Source organism: Tachysurus fulvidraco, chromosome 1 (genome assembly GCF_022655615.1).
Source record: "Tachysurus fulvidraco isolate hzauxx_2018 chromosome 1, HZAU_PFXX_2.0, whole genome shotgun sequence".
Taxonomy (NCBI): domain Eukaryota; kingdom Metazoa; phylum Chordata; class Actinopteri; order Siluriformes; family Bagridae; genus Tachysurus; species Tachysurus fulvidraco.
In genome coordinates, this window is record NC_062518.1 from 11758265 (window position 1) to 11777180 (window position 18916).

General features: G+C 36.1%; 2 protein-coding genes across 4 annotated transcripts in view; one reads left to right on the plus strand and one right to left on the minus strand.

Annotated features, from left to right (window-relative positions):
• Nucleotides 1-18916, plus strand: part of cep89 (centrosomal protein 89) — a 73776-nt gene that overhangs the window by 36715 nt on the left and 18145 nt on the right. The window lies entirely within an intron of this gene.
• zgc:165481 (uncharacterized protein LOC100073327 homolog) overlaps nucleotides 5917-18916 on the minus strand; it is a 15789-nt gene continuing 2789 nt past the window's right edge. Inside the window, exon 2 of the mRNA XM_027133019.2 lies at nucleotides 5917-8834. Within this exon, the coding sequence (XP_026988820.1) occupies nucleotides 7948-8820 (873 nt within the window). The 5' untranslated portion in view covers nucleotides 8821-8834 and the 3' untranslated portion in view covers nucleotides 5917-7947. The remainder of the gene's footprint in view (nucleotides 8835-18916) is intronic.

An 18916-nucleotide genomic window follows, 5' to 3' on the forward strand; every position in this document is an offset into this window, starting at 1 on the left:
CTCATAGGGAAAGCAGAGCATCATGCTACATAACAGATGAATTACTAGATACCAGCAAAAAGGCCAAACCTTAAGAAACTCTTTAGTCAAAATTGATTTTACTTTTTATAACCATGAAAAGGCTAAAATAAATGAGCAACATGATGCTTGTAATTAGTGCTGTTAAAAAAAAAGTTAAAGCCTTAAATGAAATATGGAAGCTGAATACAATATTATATAAAGGATATATTGAGTTACATCAACCTCGCAGCATCTGTTAACATCAGGGTCTTTAAATGTTCAGTGATGCAGGGGCGTGGATACAAGAATGGCTTCATTTCATTCATTCCGGATTGAGAAAGCATGCAATTTTACTGCATTAAACTTGCACTGATTTGTATACTCAAGCAGAGGAAATGGAATTGTAATATGTGTTGAACAAATGTGAGCATGTATTACAGCACATTTTCACCATATCATATTGGATTCCATATCACCATATCATATTGACACTTTTTCATTGTAACTTTGAACAAATGTTTTAAACTCATGGTATCTTAAGTATGTAACCTAGTGAACCAGCATTAATGTATTCAGTGTTAGAGATTTAAGCACTTATGTACGTCGCTCTGGATAAGGGCGTCTGCCAAATGCTGTAAATGTAAATGTAAATGTAAATATTGATCATGTTTTAGGGTTGAGGTCATAATTTACATAATGCCTTGCAGAATCTGCGAAAAATAATTTTTTTTTTTTCGTAGCCTTAAGTAAATTATTTCATATAACAGATTTTTACACATGCTCTAGAAGACAAAAGGTGAATTTACACACTTGACTCAACACTATTGTTACCTCGATGATCAGCAACTGTTTTTATTTGTCCTGAGCAGTTCATCTGCCCACAGGTCTTCAGAAAAGTCTTCCAGCTTCTGCACCTTATTTATTTTTGTTCTTTCAAGCATCTTCTGCATATTTGTACTCCTTTTCACCAGCATCTATATGATCCTGGGATCCATCTTTTTGAACTGAGGACAGTTGAGGAACCTTATCTCAGCGACAGTCTCTGTACTGTAAGCTAGATCTCATGTACCACCGGCACTTCATAGAAGATTTCTGCAGCATCACTTCTTTATTCAATCTTTTTTCTTTTTTGGAACTGTTAGAGAGATTCAGCATCCCAAAGTTAAATGGTGGAGCAAAACAATGTGCACAGCACTGAAATGCTTAAAAAGAAGAAATCTTTGGAACAAGAAATTATTAATGCAGCTCAAACATTATTGACCTAAAATGCCAGTGTTTCCATTAAGAGGTATAAACTTCCATTAAAAATTTTACTGAAGTAATAAGCCGAGCAGAATAATCCCGCTACCTTATTTCTAAAGTGGTGATTACGAGTATGTGGTGTTCACATGCTATATTGCCAGAAAGGACACGATACATGCATGATGACAGGATCCTTCATACCCATTTCTGTTGAATTTTTTCTGACACCATAACTCATATTACTCAGAGATCTAGTTTGCAGATGATAAGGGAATTTTAGTTAAATGCTATACAAAAGCTGTACAAATACAAATGGCTGCTGATGTACATTATGGCCATAATTATAGGAGTTAACAATTAGCTGCACTTAGGAAAATGAACAAAATCTGTATTTCAGTACAGAAACACTCCTCACCATAACCATGTTGAAAGTTTTTAATACTTATTTATATTTCCAGCATTTAGCAGATGCCCTTATCTGCTAAATGCTGGGCCTTGTTCAGGGGCCCAGCAGTGGCAGCTTGGTCCAGCACCTTAACCACACCCCCATCTCTGAAACTATCAAATTGAGCGGTCATTCATGTGCAGATTTTTCCAGTTGCTTTTTTCTTCAGGCTTGAAAGATGGGCAAGCTAAAAGAAACTTTTACAACTTTTTTTTTTTAAATCTAGTCTTTTGCAAACCCCTTTTGCAAAGTTTTGTAGCTTCTTCTGTGATTCTTTGTGACCTATCACATCATCTAGAGATAGACCATCTGGACCTCGAAAAACCTCTGGCATTTTATGAATGCCCAAGATTTGCCCAGGAGAAGTGACCATAAACCCCTTTTTTGAAACGTTTTGTAGCTTCTTCTGTGATTCTTTGTGACCTATCACATCATCTAGAGATAGACCATCTGGACCTCGAAAAACCTCTGGCATTTTATGAATGCCCAAGATTTGCCCAGGAGAAGTGACCATCAGCTGTCGCTCTTTAGATCAAGAAAAAAAAAAAAGCTTGTAACATTTGATCATCGATATGTTTTTAGAACTCTGGGGATCTTTTTGGACTCTGTATCACTATCTCTCTCTCTCTCTCTCTCTCTCTATATATATATATATATATATATATAATATGAGAGAGAGAGAGAGAGAGAGAGAGAGATAGATAGATAGATATAGCCTAGAATTAACAGCTTTTAGCAAACCTTTTTTCCTCTCACCAGTGACACATACCAAGACTCAATTTTTCAGGGAAACCATATGCTATTTCTACTGAGCCAGATGTCCACATTATGGTCTAGAGAAATTGCAAAAGGCATTGCATGCGGAAGGTACACCTGCTACTTACTAGTATTATCTGTACTAATAACAGCTGTGTCCCAATTGATGTACTGTACACTATGCACTATTTACTGTCTAGTGCATGAATATTAGAAGAGTTGTATTATCTCAAATTATTGTTGAAATATAGAATCACTCAACATGGACTAATTTGTAAGATGTTCACCATAGTGTTGTCAGCTATATTTTGCCTGGTAGCCCCACCCCTACGCTTCACCACTACCTAATCATAGCTGCGAGCATTGCGTGCATGAAATGTTCAACATTCCACACTGCATTTTTTCAGTTGAATAAGTGCATCATCCCGATACCTGAAGTGCACTACTTCTTATTGTAATTTTCAGTGAACACACTACTCACATACAACTACTGGTGTAGAACAGTGCAGAAGTATGCAATTTGGGACGCACCTTTTCGTTCACTTGTGCTGATTTTCATAAGCACATATGTAAGGAACACATACATCATGTCTAATAACAAAACTGGACTTTTGTGATATTTTCAATTACAGATATTTTACAGAAGCCACAGTCGACATGGAATAGGAGCGAAATGCACACTTTTATACATTTAGCCAATTAGTAATTAAACTGCACTTTATTTATTTACATATCATCTTTTTAAAAGAACTTGTATTTAATCTGTATTCCCATCTATTTAGCAGCTGTGTGCTGTATGTTTTTTTTTAACCACAGTTTACACTTCACATCAAGTGCATGTTGTTAATGGACCCAAACACAGTATGTGTGATGAGCTAAGTAGCCTTAGTAAAGGAAAAATTATTCTCGGATGAGGGCACCAGGTCTTGTGTGTGTGTGTTTGTGTGTGTGCCTGTCTGTCTGTCTGTCTGCCTGTCTGCCTGTGTGTGTCTGTCTGTGTAGCCACATTTTAGTGAGAATCAATAATTGCACAGGTCCTCGAATGTCCAGAATATGACCCAAAATATGAAAACAGTTACAGTAAGAATTATATCAGCAGGATGTCACAATGCCAGAAAAAAAAAAAAATGTGTGTGGTAAACTCTGTACTGTATCTCGAAACCCTGCAAAGCTGATGTGTGTCCTCCATGTGGTCCTGTTGCAAGCTGTCTCTATAGCAACAGCAGGAGTGCAGGGAATTGGCTGGCCTGACTGCTGAGACTTCTATTAGGATGTAGACTGTAGACAAGAAGGCTGTGTGTGTGTCTGTGTCTGTGTGTGTGTGTGTGTGTGTGTGTGTGTGTGTGTGTGTGTGTGTATGTGTGTGTATGTGTGTGTATGTGTATGTGTGTGTGTATGTGTGTATGTGTGTATGTGTGTATGTGTGTATGTGTGTATGTGTGTATGTGTGTATGTGTGTATGTGTGTGTGTGTGTGTGTGTGTGTGTGTGTGTGTGTGTGTGTGTGTGTGTGTGTGTGTGTGTGTGTGTGTGTGTGTGTGTGTAAAAAGCATAATATTTTTAGATTTTTCTTTCTCTTCTGATCCCTTTGTGCTTCCCAGTGATTAAATTTGTTTGCAGTCAAAGCCTGAAGCTATCATTAGTATATCCATTGTGTCAAATATACAACAGATGCAGTTCGGTGGAACAAGAGCGGAGAGATCGGGTGCACTCCGAGACATCATGTTCTGTAATTACACACTGTGTTTTGACATTGTGTGTTTTTCAGCAGGGATTTTTCTTTTTCTTTTCCGTCTTATTGAGCCTCTCTCCTGGTCTCTTTCTCCCTCCTGTGCTTGCAGGGGTAGAAGTGATGTGACAGATTGCATGTGATGGATTGCATGACCTTTAAAGAAAATAAGTGTTTCATGCATGAGAATGAGGTGTGTCTGTGAATGAATCATACCAGATGTGACTTAAATAAATAAACAAACAAAAAATAATCCTCATCATCATCATCATCATCAACATCATCTGCATCATCTGTGTCATATGGCAGTTGGCTGTAGCTTTGAAATATGTCTACTTCTTCCAAAAAGCCCTTCAAGCATACTTGCTAAGATGTGTACTTAGTTTGTGCTAATCACGCTCTTAAGCACAATAACTTAGACGCAACACAAACAAAAAAAAAAAGATTTGGAGTACAATACACACTAATTGAGATCTCTGTCTTGTGTTAATTGTGTCACTGTCAGCTTCTGTCAGCTGTGTGTGGATGTTTGTGTGCATATATATTTAAGGTTAAGAAATATCTCTGGTCACCAGAGACTTTATAACAATGAAAAAATAAGAGGCAAGAAAGATCAAGAGACAGACAGAAAGTGCTCACCTTGAAGAATATTGTTTCTAAATTATTCAGGATCTATTAAAATTTATGCAGCACCTTGGCCTAAAACAACTGAAAGGAAGATGTTAAATATTTGATTGTGTATATAAATATTGCTTTAAATGAAATTTTGTCAGGACATTTTCAAGGTGTTTTTTAGATGAAAGAGTGTGTTGACCTCACTGTTGCGAAGGAGTGTGAAAAAGACTGAAGAAGAAGAAAGTGGCTTTTGTAAAATAAACTTTGTCAGCAATAGACTTTCTCAGTAGGGGTTAGACCAACACCTTTAAGCACAAACCCTTGCCTTCAACCCCAAAAGGGGGAATATTATATTAGTGAGAAGATGACAAGCATTGAAATAAAAAACTATTGTAAGTCTATTAGCAGTCTATTATATTATTTTCAATATATTGTTATTATCACATGAATTATTGCAGTTTACTATTAGTTTAATTATTCAGTCCTTGTGATAATCATTGTATATGATTATATGAATGTGTCTAATCTGAAGTCCTGTGTGCGAAAAATCTTTCTATTTACTTTAGAATTGTGATGTGATTATATACATAAATATGACACTATGAAATAAATATTACCATGCCATTGATTTTGGGTGCGTTTACACACAAAGTATGAATTTCAAGGTGATTTCTTGTAGAGTTAATGCTAATGCTTTGCTAGCAATTAATTTTTAAAAGGATTTAAACAATTATCCCAATCTGAATGACAGCATGTTAAATAGTTATTAATATATCTTATTTTTTGACAGGTTTCATGTCAGGTGATTTAAAATGAATCTTATCTTTCGTCCTTCAAAGTTTCTCTTCGATACCATTATCTCCTTTCCTTTTCTTTACTCAGCTGAAGTGTTTCTCAAATATTCCTCCAGCCAGATCTCTTCAGAATCATAGTGTTCCCTTTTTTCAATCCTGAGTGCATTGTTGTATCTTTTGAGATGTCTGTTTTTCATATTTGTCTTTTGCTATTCTTTAGAGAATTCTTTAAGCGTGGCCATTGTGCCAGTAGGACAGATGGAACAAGGTTCCCTGTCATTTTATTCCATTTGGTTGCCAAGAATAGAGGAACACAGACTGAGCCAATGAGAGAGATGACAAAGAAGAAAAGACCAACTAAGTATTGTGTTCCTCTCAAAAGCCACCACACCACATTTTCCCTTTAAGTGTTCCTTTCATGTACTTCATCGAATCCGTGGCCCTATTTACAGACACCCGTGTAATATAATAAAAGTGTGAAGGACCTGGCAAGGGTACAATATATCTGGCAGTGTGAAAACTGCCAGTGTGTCTATCAACAGTATAAAATGTTGCCTCATTAATGGATTATGGCTCTTGATAAACAACATACAACCATTTACAGTAAATCCACTTTATTTTAACCTCTTTCCCATGGATGGCTGCAGTTTACTATGTGCTCTTAAAGCCTGTGAGTTGTTTTGTCACCTTGACCTCACTCTTCAACAAGTCATAACATTTCACTGATTGCTACAGACATTTGCTACAATACTCACAAATAAAAAGCTTGTTATGGCTACAAACACAAAGCTCAAACTGAATACTTCAGCCATTATACTTGAAATTGTTTTATCATTTGGCTTTCCAGTTGCCAGGGTGTTCTAGAGGACACATTAGGGATTATTTACCATGTTTTATGGCTCGAATATAGTATTTAGAGGAATGCACATAGTTAATGTTAAGCATGGTTCATACTTCTGCGAATACATAAAGTATTTGTGCATATGCTCATATAGGTGCCTGCATTCATAGATCTATCCATAAATATAAGACAGCTGGTGTTTTGAAAAGTTTTGGGTCATCATCAATTATTAAGCAAGTAAATCTACAAAAGATTACGTTATTCATATATTGAAGCAACTCAATTTGACTTATGTTTAAATCCACAATTGTAGCAATCACAGAATGATGAATACTTTAGAATTCTCTTACATTATATTCTCAAATTTCACAATATCATGACTGTTTCCTCTAAATAAATCTGTGATACAGTATAATGCACATATATAAGTATGTATAAAGCAAAGACAGAAAAAAGGTAGATACTTTATAGCTGCATGGAAATGAGAGACCTATCATACAGGAGATGTTTTATATATGATGCCCAAAATATGAGAAAGCATGACTACAGCAGAACTGATATTTCTAGATATCGTTTATTACAGTATCTGTGACTGTTAGATACTGTTATGTATGTCATGTCTAATGGACTACACTTATAAAGGGGTTGGGGAAGCATGCCCTCAGCTTATAAAAGACAGAACGTATTGGATGTGATGTGGATTTAGGGCAGTATTAGTGTGAAACTCTTGATAGACTTGGCACAATTGGGGTTACAAGGTCACAATGTTTTCAAATACACAGCCAGATATACCTTCCTGTCTCAACCAATCAGCATTTACCTTAAGGCTGGTTGACTCACAGCACCCTAGATAGTCATGACTCAGTGTTAGCTTTTGGGAAGACAGCTTTGCACCTCTTAGCCATAAACTGTGTCATGAAGCATATACACTAGCAGAAGTATAAACCACACCTCACCAACTGATAGGTGTGACACTTGTTTTGTTTGTTAAGTAAAGAGACAGCTTTACATTTTTAGCTTATTATACAACAGTAATTTGATAGGAGAAGTGCCCTTCCAAGAGTGCTGACTTTTTATATAAAAGCATGTGTCCTGTACAGTGGACTCCACATGTTTGTGTTCATTACATAAAATTTAAATTTTAGCAATAGTTTGTTAATTGAAAGTATTACTACACGTTCTATGGGTTGTCAGCCAGTGTGTGCTTACAGCACTTTGTTCAGCGGTGGTGTCTTAAGGAACTATTTTAATTGATGGAGCAAAAAGGAAGAAAATATTTGGCCATAGTGTGCGTGTGAAATGTGAGTTACTCTATATTAATTTCACGCTCAGAATCCAGCTGTTACACTGAATATCATTATAGCTGTAATATTATCACAATAATCAATTATATTACTTGATATTCAGTACAACAGCACCCTTGCTCGTGCAATATTTCATAATAATAATAGCCCTCAACACATATAAGAAGATGTCTTTGTGTTATTAGTTTGTTCGCACTTCTCATTCGTGGGTGTCGTGTCCAGTCAGCTTCTGCTGGAGCAGTCACATATGCCTTGGCAGAGGCACTGGCAGAACCCATACACTAGACACACAGTAAGGCTGGTGGGTACAAGGCTAACACATACAATACCCAAAGTAACTCTTTGGATCACCAGTAAGTATATGCCAAGTGGCAAGGAACCAAAGTAGAAGAAGCCCAGTAGCCACACAAGAATCCGGGGTATGTGGTTGCAAAACTTGGTAAATGCGTCCTGGTCTATGGTGCCACCATTTGATGCTACTGATACTGAGTCCAGGCTGTGTTCCCCATAGTCATCAGAGCTACCATTGCGACTGGGTGAATGCTGTGCATCTCTCTGGACCTCCATAATGGTGATGACCAGGCAGTTAGAAGAATCGTGGTATGGACTGTCACTGGATGATAGGCTCTTGGGTGTCAGCACCACCTCTTTGCTGTGGTCTGAGCTCCACCATTTGCCCCGGATTGCCAGGAATGACATGATGTTCGAGTCATCTGGTAGTGCTGCCACTTCGTAGTCACTAACTCTTGTCTCATGCCGGCAGAAGGGACAGCAGATGCAGCCCGAGCTGTCCCCAATGTCCAGGATCTTGTTAAGGCATCGGGCACAAACACGGTGCAAACAGTCCAGTATCTTGGGCTTACGGCTATGAATGTTGTAGCGTTGGTAACAGATCTTGCATTCAATCTCATCGCTGGTGTTTGTGACATTGAGGTTAAAAGTATTGCTTGAATTTGACGGTGCATTGGCGCTGGGGATAGGGCTTCCAGAGATGCTAGGCTTAGTGATAGCATTTGGATTGGTATTTGCACTGGGACTAGTGTTTTCACTGGGATTTGCAGGCGTCTCCTCTGGTTCAGCCTGAGCACAGCTCATCTTGGCATCATACTCTGCAAAAAAAAAAAAAAGTCTGTTACCTATTATTTAAAGAATTATTATTATCGTTCACATGTATTCATTTATACTGCTTTGTGAAAATATTATTAAAATTTTTTTAAATTAGTCAGTCACTATTCTTTTCTTCATTATTTGAAGCTACTTGATGGCTTTCATAGTGTCTAAGAAGTAAAGGAGCAAGATTTATTGCAAGTGAAAGAATAAATTGGAACTGGCTATGGGCAAATGTTCCAGTTTTCTAGTGTTTATAACGTAGATACAGGCATATAATTTCTGTGGCTTTCCTTCATGGTATAGTAACATGGCATGTAAATATTGTTGATTGATTTAGAACAGAGTGACAGTTTTAAATATATAAGAACTTTATATAGAGACACGCATCATACTATCTTTTGCACTTCAAAAAAGTGTCAGAACTCCTATGTTCCATAGCAATACAACATACATAAGTAGATTATTTTTCAGGGAAGTGGTTGCCAATGCTGGTCCTGAAATAGCCCTGCTCTGCATATTTTATAGCCTTCCCTGTTCTGACATACACCTTTCTGCTAATCTGATATGCATCGAGTTGACGTGTGAAAACATTACATCTCCTCGAAGCAAACTTATGATAACAAGGTAAATTTACCTTGATAGAGACAAGAGAAGACTTAGCATGAAAAAAAATGATCTCAGGTTGCTTTGACTGGTATATTTAACATGTCTTCACTGTTTTAATAAACAGTTTTATTGGTGTATGTAGATTGGCAGGATAATTTTACTTATTCTTGAATTTACAGTAGATTGACACAATATCACACTCTTATTGCATTAAGTCTCTGTTTTCTAAACATGTAGTTTATCATACCATTATCAGTAGTTTACGGAAGCTTATTGCATTCATTTGAGGAAAAAAATCTACTCTGATTTTCTGAATTAACGAGTTAATTATCTCAGAATTATGAGATCATTTTTCACTTAAAAAAATTAATTGTTCTGTTTTTCTGAATTAATGAGATCCCTCAAAATCCTGCCAGGAGCTCTATTTTAGGTGGATTGCATGGAAGTAAACATGTCCCGCCTTTCAAGTTTAAGGGATCTCGTTAATTCAGAAAAACAGAGCAAAATAATTTTTTTCATGAAGATTATTCTCATCATTCTGAGATAATTAACTCGTTAATTCAGAAAAACAGAGTAGATTTTTTTCCACAAGTGAATGCAATACGCTTCCGTAGTAGTTCAGTAGTATCACAGATTTTTATCTTCCCATAAATTTCATAAAAGCGTTATGGATCCAGGTCATAAACATACACAACAAACGAGTGTTTGCCTGTTGCTTTGTTGTTTTACCTGACAGCTAGTGCTCTTGACTCATCAAAGCAAATCTCAATGAGACAGACAGGTAAAAACATAGTCATTACTTTTATATTACTTAACTAGCTAACCATACACAATAAAAATAAATCTAAACCATCTGATTTTTCTAACAGCTGGTAATTCAAACACAACGTATTTTTGAGGCCATTACACAGCAAATTAAGTAATAATCTAAGAATATGTCCAAATGGCTATGTCTTCAGTATGAGTCACTATAGTCTCACTAGTCTTGGTTCTCATATACTGTAGATTAGACTTATTAAACAAATGCTGTGGCCTCACTTACTCGGTTAGATCAAACCAGTAAATTCTTGTAGCATTAGTATTTCAAATTCATCATCCACCGCTGACTTCAGACTATTCGCTACCAGTGTTAATTCTCTTCTTCACATGACCTAATTATTTGTAAATCTGCCACAAATATGTCGGTTAAAATAGACAGATTTCAACTGCTTATATTATTATTCATGGAGAAGGTGCCACTCTGATTGAATATCTACAAATGGCAAAAACTAAGACAGCATTGTCACTGATCCTTTCACTCTTGCCCACCCTTGAGGTATAAAAGCAGGATTAAGCAATTATCATTGTATCCACATTAAATGGGCTAATAACATGTTGATTAAAGCTGTAGCAGATGCTATGGCTCCAGATGACTTGCAGTCTATATGGCCAAGCTGCCAATTGCTACAAGAAAATGCAGAAAAACACCATTTACCTTTTCCACCTTTTTTCTCCCCTTCACTTTGCAAGTGTATATTTGGAGCTGCAATTACTTGTACCTAGTGTGTATAAGGGGGAAAATGCTCCTAGACACATTGTCCATTAAGTGCTAATCACTGTTCTCTCTTAAACCAAGCCAACCAAGTACGATCAATGTGTGCAAGTCTGTGCAGCAGAAAAAGCCAGCCCAGTTCAATTATTAAAATGAGTAGTACATGCCATATAAAACCAAGTTCATTCAAATATACCCATCATTTATTAATTACCTATAAGAGATGAGGTCAAGAAATAGGGACTTAGTTGCATTTAAAGTAGTCTAGTGGTTAATATTTCAGAAATTGTGACACATTTACCAGAACCTGAGCTCCAAAAGTCTTAATTTTAATCTCATTGACATTGAGGATTGAATAGCTGTAGAAAAGGTGGATTGTGTTGTATGTGGATGTGTATTTTTCATCGAACAGTGTTATGGTTAGGGTTATACAGAATGGTACACAGGAAAAAAAAACATCCAGTGCACAGCAGTGTTAGAGAAGGTCAGAGAAAAATGGCCAGACTGTTTGAGCTGACAGGAAGTTTACAGTAACTCAAATAATCATACATTACAAACATGGTGAGCAGAAAAGCATGAATCTCAGAATGTCAAATCTTGAAGCAGATGGGCTACAACCAATTCTATCACTTGTGAATAGATAAAACGACAAAAAAAAAAAAAAACAAGTGTGTGTGCCTGTGTGCATAACAAATGATATAAGCATTTATCATTTATATACATTGAAATTCTTCTTCTACAGTGGTACACTCCTATCCAAGACAGGGCAGCTCTTCCATAGTACAAAACTGCCCACATTAAAAAAAAGAAATAACAGATGTATACAGTGTTTGCAGTCATAAAGTATTGTTGACAATATATTCAATATATTCAACTTTGAAAAATGTAGAACCTTTTCAGAGGTTGCTAAGGTAAAGAGGTTTGTAAGGAGAACGTTATTTATTTTTGTCGACCTGAAATTATAATTCAAAATCAGCCCTGTGTCAGAGGTGTCAGGATAGATGCATCAAACATCACACCCCAGCAACAGCAGCCAAGTAGTTGAGAGACAGCAGGTAGAAATCAAAGATCTAATTGGCCTAAAGAATGTGGACACCTGACCAATGAACATAACGTTTGTGCATTAATATCGAAGTGTTTCCCTCTTTGCACCTATAACAGTCTCAACTCTTCGGGTATGGCTTTCCTGTAAATTTGAAGCCATTCCACTCAAGTTTGTCCACACTGACATTGGTAAACAAAATCATTATAGACCTCACTTTGAGCACAAGGGCCACTTTCATGCAGGAAAAGGTTTCAGTTATCGTTATTGTCCAGTGTAAGGAAATTTTAATGCTAAAAAGAAATGACATTCTAGACAACTGTGTCTTACCAACTTTGCGGCAACAATTTAGGGAAGAACCTCATACAGGTACATATCCTTTTTGTCGTTTCATAATGGAGTCTGTCTTCCTTCTTGCTGAAAAATATTTGATTTATAAGTTGTTGGGAAACTGAGAAATATGTATAGTTATATATTCAGGCAATCTCAGAATCTTATATCAGGTGAGGGCGAGCCATCTGGGGCATCTACTGTATTTATTTATTGCTCTGTGTTTTGTGATTGTGAATCCTTGGGTTCTATTCAATACTGCATACTATACTAAATGGTTTGTCAGCACAAATACTAATTTGTGCTGCTACTAATTGTGCATGCAACTTATGGAGCAATGTGCTGTTTGGAACACAGCCTTGAATTCCCTCTGGATATGTGCATTTATAGGCAAGATTAATTTGTGCAGTGGCGAATGCCACACTTTGAAATGTATTTAAACTATTTGTTTGCAACAGTATTTATCAACTAGAGTCAGTGCTCAGTACTCTAGCTGTATCTGCAAGCTTTGTGCCACTGGGAGAGAAATATCAACAGACAAATGCTGGAGCTTTGACAGTAACTGCTATGATATAAGATGGCACAAACCTTAAATTACGTGTAATTAATTTTGATATATTCATGAAATCTATTTATTTTTGTGATCATACAGATTTAGGAGTATTCCCATTGTCTACATGAATAAATAATAATGGACATGATCTTTATCCAATCTTTATCACAAATTCATTAGACATTTCTGGTAGCTTAACTGTCAACTGTTGTGGGAACACTGATGCATATGGCTTTCCCGTAGCTCTTTGCTCCAGATGTTGATCTATTAGAGTGAACTATATAATAATAATAATTGTGTAGTGCTGTTGCCATGGTTTCTGTCTACCCCCTGGTTTTCCTGCAGGAACACGGGGGACAATTTGTTCATTGCTTGCTGAAATAACTGGATTCCTTCAACACATTAAGGGATTGATGAGCACTTCATGATTATTACCCTTATATTGGTTTAGTTTTACATGGAGGGAGAGTTGTATAGATGCATATATGGAAGGAAGGCTTGTTGCCTGTCTATACTTAATTTCAGTTGCAATTTCAGTTGTTTGTACCTAACAGTACATGAAGTTCATGCAAATACATTTTTAGCAAAGTGAAAAATGAAAACACCCTTTAAATCCTCTGGTTTCTCTCAACTTTTGATCACAACAAACATCCCAGCCATCTGATCCAACCATAAGAATGATTTCAATACGTTCTTTTTTTGTCAAAGGCTTTCTGAAAAATCTATAATAATAATCAAATATAATATAAAACATTTTTGGAAGATTTTTCTTAAATGTGTTCATTTCCCATAAAGACTTTTGGGTTAATATGTTGGTATATTTCCTGAAGCCTATTTCTGCCATTCAAAATAAACATTGTTAATGAGAAAATGTCTCTAAATTATGACCAAATGCAGTTTTGGACGTATCTAACCAAAAATCAAAAAACTGGAGGCAGGCAACACAAGGCAGAACACAAAGCAAAACAGGGACCAGGAACAGACACATAAACATGCAACATACCACAACAACTAACACCCAGGAAGTGAACAAACAGAGTAGATATAGGAAACAGGAACCAATCACAAAGCGGAGACAATCAGAGACAAAGACAACACACCTGGAGGAAAGCTTGAGTTCAATTAGTGTCCATGGTAACCAATGAGTGGGTGGAGCAAACAATTAACAGCAGGGCAAGACAGCAGACAGAAACAAGGCAAACACAGAGACTCATTACAGTTAGTTTTCTTTAACAGTGATCAGTGATCACAATAAAAGAACCACTTGGACACTAGATTATTCATACATTATTCAATAAGCCAAAGATGTGGCAACAGCATAGTGTAAAAAATCTTGCAGATACAGATAAAGAGCTTCACACCAAACAGCTGTATTGGGTTAATATGTGATCTTACTGAATTTGACCATGGCATGACTGTTGGTGCCAGATGGACTTATTTGAGTGATTCTCTCCTGAGATTTTCATGAACAACAGTCTCTAGATATTACATTTACAATTCCAAACTTGTATAAAATTTTGCAAAAAACATCCTTTAAGTTTCAGATCTGAGGGCAGAAACACATTGTTGATGAGAGAGTAGAGAGGCCAGAATAGTTTTAGCTACAATTAGACCAATATTCTTACAGCTACTGTGAGCATAAAGGCATCTCATAATGTGCAAGATGTAAATATAACAGAAGACCACATCAAATTCAATTCTGTCAGCCAGTAACAGGAATCTGAGGCAACAGTAGACAAAGACTCTAAACAAATAAAGATGTCTTCAGCGGTTTTGCTGAACCTGTTTGTGTTGCTCTGCTGAAACATGATTGGCTTATTGATGAGTTAGTTGCTAGTTGTGTGAATGCACAGCTATATAGTTGTTCCCATTAAAGTGGCCGATGGCCTTCATATGATATTATTTGTGTGAACTTTGTAATGATTATTTCCAAATCACCACAACAATAACTGCAGACAGCCTCTACACACAAAATTGTGCTGTTCATATGGAATTTTGGTCAATCTTTGAAACCAGTGGCCTGCTGTTTTGTACTGCTGTTTGTTTGTGGTTAATTGTGGATGGGCCTTCAGTTCTTAAATTGGTGTATTTTTGGAATTTACAGGTAATACTATATTCAATACTATAGTCAATTGCTCAGATGTGTAAAATGAGATAAAATGTAAGATGCTCTGGATAAGAGTGTTTGCTAAATGCTGTAAAATAATCAATCCTCATTTTTGAGTGTCACCTTTTGAAGCGTTTGTGTTTGTGAAGTAGCAAATCTGGCACAAAGTCTGCAGTCTCTTCTCTGCTTTACTCTGTTCTTGTTCTTTAAATGCTTGTCACAAGTAAGAAATGTGGTATAAGATAAACTGGATTGTGTGTGTGTGTGTGTGTGTGTGTGTGTGTGAGAGAGAGAGAGAGAGAGAGAGAGAGAGAGAGAGAGAGAGAGAGAGAGGGCTGTATATGTGCTGTGGGCTTTACTCAGGAGACTTGGGTCATGTTGTATAGAGGACACTGCAGACGGCTCTGAAAATGTCAGCGTCTCACAAACATCTCTGCATTATTTGCAGCTCATCTTAACTCATAAACACTCATCCAACATCAAGCTGATTTCTTTCCCAGAAATGTCAATAGGTCGTCATCATGGCATAAATTGGAAAATCAGCTTCCATTTATTTAAAATAATAAATAAATTATTAGAATTGAGGATTGCTTGTTTTTTTCTTCGTCGCCGCATCAGTGATTTGTCCCTGCATGACAGATCCTGTCAGAAATGATTGCTTTGGATGTTGAATTTGTCAACCTGTCTGTCCAGGGAATATACTGACAGAACTCTATTTTAAGAAACTAGCTACTTTTAGATGCATTGTGTGCAAGTGGGTTTAAATATATTTTTATGGGATATGTAGGCTACATGGAGTTTGGCCCAACACACATAATACATGTATGTATGGTTACACATTTTCTAACTTCCAAAGGATTTGTTTTGTATTTCCTCATGATAGTCGATTGAGAAAATTTATCCAAGGAACACAAGAGAGCACAATTCCTGTCTATTTATACCCCCTACTCCTATTCTCCTTTTTATTCCTTTCTTCTGTGTTCATCTGTCTTAATATAAGGAATTTGTCCAGCCGTCACTATCATTACAGGATTAAAGCTTTAGCTCTATAATTATAATGTTCCTACATCACCTGTCTAATACGATAATAATACACATCCATATCTGCAGCCTCTTAAATGCTGTATTAGTATTTGTGAAAGATCTCAGTTGGCTGTGAAAACTCTCATAATTGTGGAGAGTCTCTGTATTGTTATCTCAAAAATATCTGGAATCTGTGGCCCAGTGTTATTGGATATACAGTATATGCAATGTATAGGCATGGTATCTAGAAATAAGAAATAATTGATTACGAATGAGCAGATAGCTGGGGTAGAAGTGTGTGGGGTTTTATTGTATTTTGAAATTAGGACTCATTGAGAAAATATAATTTCGGTACCTAGTGCAGTTTGGTGGTGATTAAGATCATTCCTGTTTGTAACCAACGCATTAAGTCACACAAGACGTAGGTTTGTATTAGCCGATGACTGCAGTCATCTACATATAGTGGAAGCGTAAACAACCCAAGTGAATTTTCAGACAGGTTTGTAATGACCTAACACTAAGTAGTGGGCTCATACTAACTCAAAATGGCATGTGATAAGAGCAAAGGGAAATACCAAGTTCTAGCTGCAGAATGGCAAATAAATGTTTTCATTTATTAGCAAAACTTTCAATACTGAGCAAACAATGTTATTTCTGGAAACCTACAGTATATGATCCTAATATGTGAGCTACGTTTTGTTAAACTCATCACTCTAAAAACTTCTGAAACACTTTGGTTTTATTTGTGTAGCCCTTTTACCAAATCTCACAGAACATCTTTACAGATATAAAGATGTAGATTTAGATCTCTAACAAGCAAAAAAGCTCACTGAGACAACATGAGGATAATAAAAGAAAAAACTATAAAAGAAAATTGTGAGAATCTTTAGTGTATCTGTGTGGAGCTATAAATACAACTGAGTTGCAGCAGCCATATTTCAGAACAGATTATGCTGATTCATGTAGACATTATTGGTAAAAATGAGCTGTGAGTCAGATAACATGAAATTCACAGATTATGTGCAGTCAAGGAGTTTCAAATGATTGTTGTATAAACTTACCTGTATCTGGAAGGTCCAATTGCTAACGGGACTGTTTTCTAGCAAAAAACAAACCACAAGGGCAAAGTAATACTCCGAAATCTACAAACTCTGCAGCAAGGCACTGAATAACTCTTAAAAGTACAATGAAGAATTTGGAAAAACAAAAAAACAAAAACATTTTTTAAGAAAACTGTAAATTCATTTTGAGAACGCCATCTTTAAAATCTCGATTTCATGCAGATGTGGCCTTATATGCTTATTAAGCACTGTTCATGCTTGCTCAGCAGTTTTGTATGATAATACACATCCACTTATCAAACATATCTTTGTGCTTGTATCATGTTTTATTTAATAAATTATGTCCAAGGAGACCTGTTTTACTCTTCAGATCATATGATACTCCTTCATATGATATTTTTTGTGTGAATAATTCAGATTATGCAATGCTGTACATGTTATTTGTATTAAAAAATGTCTACAAAACAGCTAACAAGTCAGCAGCAGACATGACACTGTTTATCTTCCCTATGTGCAATAAAAATTTAAAAGCATTGCTTGAAGAGAGAAAGCGGTAGACTGTAAACCACGCATGATGGAGAAGTAGAAATGGTGGAGTGACAAGATATCTGATATCAGTAGCATAGATAACGGTCACAGGAAGATTTTTCTGATTTATATTGTCAATAATATAATGGTGGACTACCGGTATATTTTTGTGTTTGTGTATATATATATATATATATATATATATATATATATATATATATATATATATATATATATATATATAAATATATATGCAGCTTTAGTAGCTTTAGATGCATTGTTAGTCTACAGAGAGGGTAACATCTTTGCTTATTTTGACTGTGCAGTTCCGTTTCTGTCTTTATGTTTCCAAATTTTCAGTGTTTTTTTTTTTTTAATCAGAGCACCTGCTACTATGGAAAATTGTCGAGCCCTATGTTAATACAGTCCATTAAAAATAGGTTCCCTACTATACTGCAGTGTACTGAGGTGACATTGTTGGGTCATAAAAAAAAAAGCTGGGGACAACTCCCATTTTATCTTAAACCGCATTGCAAAAACAAGGCATTCGAATTAGAATTCCAGATGAGTGTGAAGTTGTCAGCTATCCATCAATATATCTACCTGCATCCTCTGTGGAGAACATTTCCTATTGGCTTTATACACAGTATTGTGAAGTTATTGCCTCTGTATCGGTTTGGAGAAAAATTAATGTACACCCTCTATTTCTGAAAACTTTTCTACCAATCGTCATTGCTACAAATTCCCTTGTTCAAACTCAGACCCCAGGATTTATGTTCACAACTTAAAAAAATTAAACATTGACCTTTTAAATGGAACAGTTTACATTTTACTCACATTTGTTGATCAGCTAGTGATATTTGTATAATTAAGCTAGCAACAGTTACAGTCAGGTAATAATAAAATATGCATAGTTCAAATAAATGTGCTTTTATTTTGTTTATAGTCCTGGCTATGTATTTAGGTTGTATAGTTGTTAGTATTAAGTGTGTGTAGAGGAACTTGTCAGCTGTGGAAGCTTGATCACTTGATCATGCTGATATTGTATTACTTATCAGGTAAAAAATGTGTCTAAAGTAAAGAGTATTAGTAGTAGTCTGTATGCTTTATGGAAATTTTCCCATGATTGGTTGGTGTGATATTGCCAAACATGAAGTATATAACCCTGGGTATACAATGTTACTCATCTTTTGCAGACTGGACAAATAAGACATGCTTGTCAAAAGTGAATTAAATGATCTGTCTGACACAATCTATGGTAATCCAGCATGCAATCATTCTGTTTCACATGCAAATTTAT